The 8,956-nt window shown below is 35.8% G+C and overlaps 3 protein-coding genes across 3 annotated transcripts; all 3 read right to left on the bottom strand.

The window, feature by feature from the left end:
• Positions 1–1,318: 1,318 nt before the first annotated feature.
• On the bottom strand, positions 1,319–3,472 carry B0P05DRAFT_492134 (ferric reductase like transmembrane component-domain-containing protein). The gene is made up of 3 exons (XM_051575341.1): positions 2,904–3,472; positions 1,907–2,850; positions 1,319–1,830 (listed from the first exon to the last, which is right to left on the bottom strand). The coding sequence occupies exons 1-3, from the start codon at positions 3,434–3,436 to the stop codon at positions 1,511–1,513; spliced, it is 1,797 nt and encodes a 598-aa protein (XP_051434500.1). The 5' UTR covers positions 3,437–3,472; the 3' UTR covers positions 1,319–1,510.
• A 1,527-nt stretch (positions 3,473–4,999) lies between these two features.
• On the bottom strand, positions 5,000–6,937 carry B0P05DRAFT_471101 (williams-Beuren syndrome critical region protein 20 copy A; the record flags this gene model as incomplete). Its single annotated transcript, XM_051574597.1, has 11 exons — positions 5,000–5,208; positions 5,259–5,432; positions 5,481–5,561; positions 5,620–5,704; positions 5,756–5,817; positions 5,868–6,066; positions 6,110–6,218; positions 6,267–6,387; positions 6,441–6,633; positions 6,666–6,742; positions 6,799–6,937. 11 exons carry the CDS (start codon positions 6,935–6,937, stop codon positions 5,000–5,002), a joined length of 1,449 nt encoding a protein of 482 aa, XP_051434499.1.
• Positions 6,938–7,074: 137 nt separating this feature from the next.
• B0P05DRAFT_587681 (aquaporin-like protein) lies at positions 7,075–8,196 on the bottom strand (the record flags this gene model as incomplete). The annotated part of the gene is made up of 4 exons (XM_051582608.1): positions 7,075–7,638; positions 7,707–7,750; positions 7,798–7,924; positions 7,984–8,196. 4 exons carry the CDS (start codon positions 8,194–8,196, stop codon positions 7,075–7,077), a joined length of 948 nt encoding a protein of 315 aa, XP_051434498.1.
• Positions 8,197–8,956: the final 760 nt, after the last annotated feature.

The following is an 8,956-nucleotide window of genomic DNA, read 5'->3' as shown; positions in this document are numbered from 1 at the left end:
CTATAGTTATTCCAATTGTTCTCTTTTAGGCATGACCTAAAAAAAATTCCCCTCCACATTGCCTTACTAGGTCGTCTAGCAAACAAGATTGGTTTTTTATGTTCAAGAGAGAATTTCAACTATAGCTATGGATTCTTTTTCTTAAAAAAGAAGTATTGGGCTAATACATTTCTTCATGGTGTTCTTTTCTTTAGATATTTCATATAATAATCAATGGTGTACAGAAAGGAAGGTTCAGAAAATAACAGTGGGAGCAGTTTTGGACCAAAAAAAAAAGCCAGTCAATTTGTATGTACCAATTGATAAACTATCAAAATGATAATCTTGGGGATCGCTAATTTAATTCCAAAGTCTAGGAAGTGAGCAGTCATTCTCAATTACAAGCTGTTTATCAAGATGAAGCCAGTTAGATTATCATCTACGATCTTTATATATATATATATATATATATATCCTACAAACTTATTTCAACTAGACAATGTCAAGTATGTCTAGCTATAAAACATATCCATTCATGATATACATCAACAATTCTTTACCTACTATAAGAAAAAAGGAGATTCCTCCGCGCCTTAGGTTGTACCAAGATGCGATCGAAAAATGACAGTTACTTTTGGTTCAAACTAACAGTCATGTAACCAGATTTATTTCATCTTGAATTAGCTAGATTTTGTCAGACGTTTGAGTTCTGTCTGATTCCTAAAAGTCTTGGCTCATTTTATTTTGGACGGAGACGTCGGGTTATCTCAGGGAAAACAGAAAAGACACAAAGCTTATCTGATCAAGTACTCAGTAATCTATGGAATTAGATAATCAAATAGTCATTAAAAGCACGAGTTTAATTATTAGTCGAATATCAGATAAAAAAAAGTAAGCAGTTCTTTCTCAAATATCATGGATGACATAACGAAAAGAAATCTAGAGCTTAATCCTTTCAGGTAACCACAAACCTTGTCCTGTGTAAATGGAATCATTTTCTTGAGATAATAAAAGGATATTTGTTTAAGCTAAGATGAACAAAATTCAATCTGATAAACAGCTGCTTTTCAAATCATGGTACAACCTAAACGATGTGGAACTTGGTATGGTTGCACTAAACTGTCTAAAGTTTGATAGGCTTTATTCACCTTTATATTAACAATGACCACGCATGTCAGGTCTAACCATATTGATAGTAGTGCGTTTTTACGTCCCTGGGATTAGAAGGGTTCAATATGTTTATACAAAGCTTGTTTGATATTCCTGAAAGCCATGTAATTTGAATGATTCAAAAATCATAAAGTGAATGAAGGATATCAAAAGACAAATAAAGTTTAATGCATATTATAAGATTAAGAGAAGGGGAGATAAAAATAAAGAGAAAAGAGAACGAAAAAGATTATAATGGAAGGTACAATAATAATTTTGTAAGCAGTAGTTATGGAACATTACTTTTTAAAAAAGAAGAATAAAGGAAAATATAATACAACAATTTACGAAAACGAACATACAAATATCTAGGTATGCATGTCTAGAATTCAAAGGTTTCGTTGTGAACATCAAAGTGATGACGGACAGCTTCGTTGATCACTGTGCAAGTAAATTCATCTCCACCGCATGCATGAGCCCATACACGACGCTTGCCGTTGACTGTTTGGACCTTGTCCATCTCCATATCAATCTTGGGTCTTTCACCGTAAAAAACGCTGAAACCAGGCATGCCTTCAAACACATTGGGCCCCTCAGTCATACGTGTCACATATACATTGACATTGATATAGATGGGCAAGATGGCTGTCTTTGATCTTTCGTTCCAGTAAGAGAACATGTCGATGAAAGCATTGACTTCCTCTGTAATGAATAGCAAAAGAGTTAGCGATGAACTTGCAGCATTGTCTTTTTTTTTTTTTTTTTTTCAACAACTTACCAACTGATCTGATAGCCCACGTCAAGTACACGTTCTCAACAGCAACAGTCTTGACGCCGTTGGCACGCTTCTCAATAATGTCCTTCATGATCACAAGAGCAGGAGTCACACCGATACCAGCAGCAAACAAAGATACAACCTGATAGTCTTGGTACTGAAGTTGAGGACCGTAGACACCATCGACCTTGACTGTCAGCTTCTCATGAGTGGCAGCAGAGTCAAGAAGTCCCACGGTCTTTTTACCGAGGCCCTTGATGTGGAAAGAAGCAATCGTCTTGGCCTCTGATCCAGGAAGAGCAGTAGTACGGCGACGCAAGCTAGAAGTATCAGAGATAGAGTCAATGTCGGTAAGACTACCAGAGCCATTCTTGTGGTTCTTTTCTTTTTCGTCAATAACAGCAGCTTCGTTCTTGCCAATGACACGTTCTTCAATACCCCCATCAGCAGCTGAGCTGACACGGAAGACCTCAGAGATAGTGTAAGGGTGCCAGTTGGCATACTTCCAGAGCTTAAACTTACTCTTGGCCATAGAGACAAAGACGTATTGACCGGGCCTGAAGGCCTTCATCACATTGGACTCGAACAAGACACGAACGATACCTTCTTGAGAGTTGGAAGGGCTGACGACTTGGTCCACACGAACAGAGGCAGTCTTGACACACCATGATTGGTAGGAACGAATGACACGATCAACAGCCCAGAGAATGATAGCAGGAATAAAGAAGGCAAAGCATGTGTGCTCGTGCCAGCAGGCAAAGATGATGGCGACGATGAGGCCGATGATATGAGACCAGTAGAAGATCTCGAAATGGTTGCGACGCATGTACTCAAAAGAAGTGACGAACATAAGGAGGAAACCCAGCATAGAGATAGTACCAGTTGTTTGTTCTTCATTATAGAAAAGAGTGTCTGCAGCAATATAGGTCTTTTGGTAACCGTGCAACCTACGAGCTTTGTGTAAGGGTTATTGTGATAAAGAATTTAGTGTTGCACTTACATACGCCACACAAAGTGAGGAATAAACTCTGCTAAACCAACTCGTGCAATAATTCGATGATAGGGAATGAGTTCTTCGAATGTAAGACCTGACATCTTGGGCAAAACGGAGTTTCTTTGAGCCAAAAAGAAAACAAACCCCCAATTGACCATACCGACAAAAGCTGCACGACGATCAAAAATACCAATGGTAGTCAGAGTGTATGGCCCAGTCATAGCAAAGGGAGCAAAGAAAATGAAAAGAAGGTTGATAATAATGAATAGCGAAATACCAATGACATGTTTGACAGGCATCATTTCAGTCACAAAAGGAATACGAACAACATGGTCAAATCGATGTAACCATCTTGTTCCCGGCAGATTCTGCACTACATTGTCGTCCTTGCCGTTGATTCTGCTCTTTCTGACATAGTACACACGAAGACGGTTGATCTGATAGAATACACAGTAGATTGCAAAAAGAGCCCACCAGAAAAAAGCATAAGAAATGCCACAAACATAAAAAACAGATGTGGTTCTGATATCGTATACCATATCTGATTATGTAATTATAGTGTTTAGTATAATGACAGGTGAAGAAGAAAGAACGAAACTAATCAATCTACAATCTGAAACTTTTTTATACGAAATTTTTCAGTTGTTAAAAACACAAAATTAGAAAATGAATTTAACCAATTAAAAGAATGAAAGTGATCGCTAAAACAAATCATTAAAAAATTATCTGATTTCAGTCATTTTATCAGATTGCTCCACAAGGGTAGAGCTGATTCGGCTAGGGGCAAATGCCAGATTTGAAAGAAAGTTTTGTTACACCTTCTGTAGGCCCCGGTAATTTATTTCAGTTGTTTCCGTCTCCGCATAGAAAAAGTATATGTTGTATCAAACCATATTTCTAAACGTATTAGTCAAATAATTGATTTCTTAATTCGTTGATGGTAATGCATCCGAGAAATTTTAGAAGGAGGAAAAGAACAAGAAAGTTAGTAGGTTACGCGCTTCAAGTGGACTGTCCATAAAGACGTAATGATTGTACTACTTTTGATTATCTGATCAGTTCTATTTATTGAAAATTCAGCAAGTTACATGATATCCAAATAAAGATTTTCTTTACCTCCCCTTGTAATGTTTGTTCAACCTGACATTTTAGGTAAAGAAGGTTTTTCTTTTTTCAATGCATGTGGGTTTTCTCAGCCTTCCATACTAATTCGATTTTCAAAAGAGTTTATTATATGTGCAACCTATCAATGTTTACATAAAAGTTGTTTTTTCTTTAGCGTTTAGATCACACACTTTTTTTGTCTATCTTTTTTATGCGTTCCTCTAAACATCTTGGAAAGCTTATCCTGTTTTTTTAAAAAAAAAAGAAAACAACTTCATAACTCAAATACTCTTGTTGGTTATGTTGACACGGCGCTTGATATTATTTTTCTTTTTCAAACTAAGGAGTCAATTGGTTGTGTATCATGTTCGGGACAAAATGGGTTCAGCTATCTTCTCAAAAAAAAAAAAAAAAAAAAAAAAAAAAAAAAAAAACATTTGTATAGATGCACGTTTAAGAAAAAACAAAGACAAATGCTTGTCAGAATATAGAGAGATTAATAACTATATGTCATCAGTTAAATGTGTGTATAAGTATAGATTACACAAGTGGGTACTTTTCTTTTTCAAGGCATAAAGAAAAGCGGATTATAATTTCTAGTAATCAGATCTAATTTCGTGTGTTTAGGAGTTTCATCTGGGCTGATCCGCCGTGTGTGGATTAAAATCTGATAAAAAATACTACTAATTTCTTCAATTTAAACACACATTATCGACTTGATATTATCTTTGATCAAAATAAATGTGCTTATGCTAAATATGCTTTTAGAAAAGTTATCAGATTTACATATTGTTACTAATTTCAAAAGCAGTTTTTGATGTCTGTTAATCTAACCCTGTGATAATATCTTATCGAATAGTACATTATTATCTATTACCCCCGGGTTCATACATAACTGTCCAATCCTATAGACTTTGATTATCTGCATCAGTGTAACACATGCTACAGTAACTATTCGTCATTTCTTTGTATCCATTAAATCATGATTTAGTGTTTTATTAAGCAGTCAAGGCAGTCTTCTTCTTGTTATTCCTCTTCTTTTTCTTTGAGGGCTCGTTTTTTACTGGAGTATCTTTTTCATCTAAAAGTCTTTTCTTGGTGTTTTCTTCTTGTTCTACATGATCTAATTTTCTAACAAAGCAAGAGACAAAAAAACCATTCGTAAGGTCTTCAGCAGGTATTGTGCGTACAAGACGATCCGCAAGGTCTAAAAGGTACACTTTAATATTTTTTCTTGATCAAACTGTATTTATTTACCTTTGTTTCCGTCTATTTCTGCAGGAATACCTCTTCTATGCCATGTAGACAAGATGCTGTCACGAGGAGCAAGCTCAAACTCAGGATGTTGTTCAAGAATGGTCTTTACAACATGTTCGTTTTCTTCAGCATGAATAGAACAAGTAGAATAGACAATACGCTTTGCTCTAGGAACTTGTCTGATTGAGTAAAAAAAAATCTTTTTTTTTTTCATAATCTTACATTTCATGGCGTGTTCTATGATAGATATTTGAAATTCGGACAAGTTCTTTAATCTTTCTTCTTGTGTCTGTCCGTTAGCATCTTTGTCATCATCTAATGAACATTAGAGTTTCTGATTAAATACTTTGTGTTGACTTACTTTCGTCTTCATCGTCTACAAGATGATCAAGTCTACTGATAATACCAGAACCAGAACATGAAGGGTCTAATAATAAATATTCAACCTATCGTCTATATATTAGTACTTACTATCTCATAAAAAGAGTTGCCATTACCTGAGAAAAATGAGCGTCGTTTGGATCTGTTTCAAGAAAAGAGCCGTGTACAGGAATGATATCTAGTCTCTTTATAAGCAAAAATTTCATGAAATAATACACCAATGTTTACTTTTGCATCCAGCCTTGTTTGTCAGTCTTTTTAACAAATCTAATCGTCGAGAATCCAGATCAAATGCCCAAATTTTGCCTGTGTCTTTCATTAGAGCAGAAAGATGTGAAGTCTTGTTTCCAGGAGCAGCACAAGCATCAATAGCATGAGCTCCCTTTGGTGCCTGGCATACATGAGCAGGGAAACATGATGCTTTGTCCTTTGTTTATGGTTAGAGACACTTCGAAACGAAATAGACATACTTGTAAAATAATGTTGCCTGAGGTATACATGGAGTGTGCATGAAAATCTGTCTTTTGATGAAAAACAAGCATATCATATAAATGTCGGTCTACACAAAACTCCTTTTGCCTATCAAAAATACGTCAGTTGATTGAAGAGGAAATCAACAAGTCATACTTGAGATCACGAAGATCATCGGGATAGTCAACAAGCGTATATCCTTCATTCTGGAAACCTTTGATTGCCTTCTCAACTGTGATTTTGTGCTCATTTACACGGGCATAACGAGGAATAAGAACTAGATCATGATTTAAGGTTACATTAGCCGAAATTACGCATATATTTTCTTACCTGCATTCTTTACTTTCTGACTGACTAAATCGTCATTCATGGAAGCACCTCGCTTGATTTTGATCTTGGTTAATTCAGCCTTCAGTCTAGCTTGATGACGCATAACACATTGCTTGAGTGGCACATCATTTCTAACTGTAATACCACGCTTTGTAAATAATAAATCATGAATTAGAACTAGGGCTAGTGTTCTCTTCAACTATACTAGCAAATTAATACTGATACCGAACATTCTGAATTTACCTTCTTCTCGATCTCGCAGATCTTGGAAGCGTCAATGATCTCGTTCAAGACCTGTTTGTCTTTACAAAGAGTGCGGTTAGTAACAAGTAGATCTATAGATCTAAACTATATTTACACTTCAAGGTCTCGCAAACAAGAGCATACATCTTTTTTTTATCCCAAACTTTTGGGTCTCCAATAACAAGACCCTTTATGGTGCCTTCATGTCTTGCAAGTTTATCGAGAATACGGCCAGCATGTTGATAAAAATTCATTTTTAAAAGTGAAAAAAGAAATCAGAAAAAATTTTCTTGTCTCAATTGAAATCCAAACGCCGGATGTCAAAAGTTGGCATAAAAAAAGGGAGAATTTCAAATAAATAGTATTTATTACAAATATAGAATAAGAATATCTAGTCAATAAAAATGGTAAAGACAAGACCACCAAGCAGGCCACCCAAAAAAGGAGCAAACATGGGTACAAGAGCATAGTAGTGGTGAATACTAAAGACTTCAAAACCCCAACCACCAATGGCAGTGAATAAACGAGGGCCCAAGTCACGAGCAGGATTGATGGAGAAGCCAGAAGTGTAGCCCAAGCCTAAACTGATTGTCATAATACCAGCTGCAATCATGACACCTTGTGCAGTACGGAAAGGCATGTTATTGGGATGACCTGTGACCATGATGACAAGTAATAATAAGGCAGTACCAATCACTTCAGAAGCAATTGCAGAGCCAATACCAACATATAAAGGAGGATAGGTACCAAAAATAGAAGCAGTGCCAAGCTCGCCTAAAATTTGACGCTCACCATGATCAAATTGACTAATAGCAGGTTCAATCATGGTATATAAAATAGCAGCACCGCAAAATGCACCCAAGTATTGAGCAGCAAAATAGATAGGAACCTTCTTAGTAGGGAATCCACTGAATGCCCAGAATGTAATAGTGACAGCAGGGTTAAGATGACCACCCTATATGGCAACAAAAAAGATCGTCAGGGCTAAATTTCCTAAATATAGTTCTTTTTTTTAATACTTACAGAAACGTGTCCAGCAACACAAATAGCAATAAGGACAGAAAGACCTATTTAGTGTGAATACCTTGATTGCATTTTTAATTCGTCGTATTACCTGAACCAAGAGAGGAAGTTAACCAAGATCTGTTGACACCAATACCCAATACTTCTTCGGCAGAGGTACCACATATCAGCAAAACTAAAATTAATGTACCCATAAATTCGGCCAAAAACTCTCGGTTCTGAATGCAACATAATTTTACAGAATTTAGAAAATGCGTAATAAATATAAAACACTTACATTTGTTTTGAACCGCATAAAACTTGATGTAATTGTACCAAAGCGAGTTTTGCGGCCTGTACTGAGATCATCTGAACGATATTCGTAAAATGTTAGTGTTTGATTTGAAGACATTGGCTTTTTGTCAAATGGGCTATGGCTACCATCCTCAGGAAGATGGGTAGCAGATATAGTATGAACAGCAGTAAAAGAAGAACGACCGGAAGATGTCATTGTAAGAAAAAGAATGTATGTTACAAATAATAGAAAAAGAGAGGAAAAAAGAAAAGAATAGTTGTGTTTAAATAGAAGAAAAAGGGACAACAGATAATAATTAAAAAAACATGTGAGTGTGTATCAAGGCCAGATCTCTTATGAGAGGAATGGTAGCCCAGTGACTAAATTCTTAATTGTTCGTTTTTAACTTACCATGAGGATAGGAGCTTTGATAGTGACTATGGTGCTGCTCATCATTGGAAAGCAAAGGATCATGCTCAGAGGAAGCATCGGACGAATTTGATTTCCACCTCAAGGCCATTGTTTGTATATTTCTTTAAATTTGTTTGATAAAGAGAGAAAAGGGGGAAAAAAGCAATTAAAGTTGATTGATGCGCTAGTTTCGCTTTGGTATTTATACGCGAGAGTCACACTATTTAGCTTCTTTTCTAATAGGTCTCCGACATGGTTACATAAAAAACAACAATAAAAGTTTTGTTGGCATTGAGGAAGACTTACTTACTACCAAAAAGAAAAAACTTGAGCAGAACTTGTACTTCAATATAAGGATATATATCGTATAGTTTGTTTTCAAATTATTATTCATCATGATGCTCTCTTATTTTCCAGCGGAATGTAAATTATAATCTTTGCGACACTTTGATACCCCCTTTGTTAACAATTATAATTGTCCCTGAATTGTTTCAATAAAAAAAAGTAACATTAATCAAAAATGACCTATGGTATCATTTCGTGTACGTCAAAAGTGTCACAATAA

Source organism: Gilbertella persicaria (genome assembly GCF_025201335.1).
Source record: "Gilbertella persicaria strain CBS 190.32 chromosome Unknown B0P05scaffold_22, whole genome shotgun sequence".
NCBI classification, from domain to species: Eukaryota; Fungi; Mucoromycota; class Mucoromycetes; order Mucorales; family Choanephoraceae; genus Gilbertella; species Gilbertella persicaria.
This window is presented reverse-complemented; position numbering and strand designations above follow the sequence as displayed.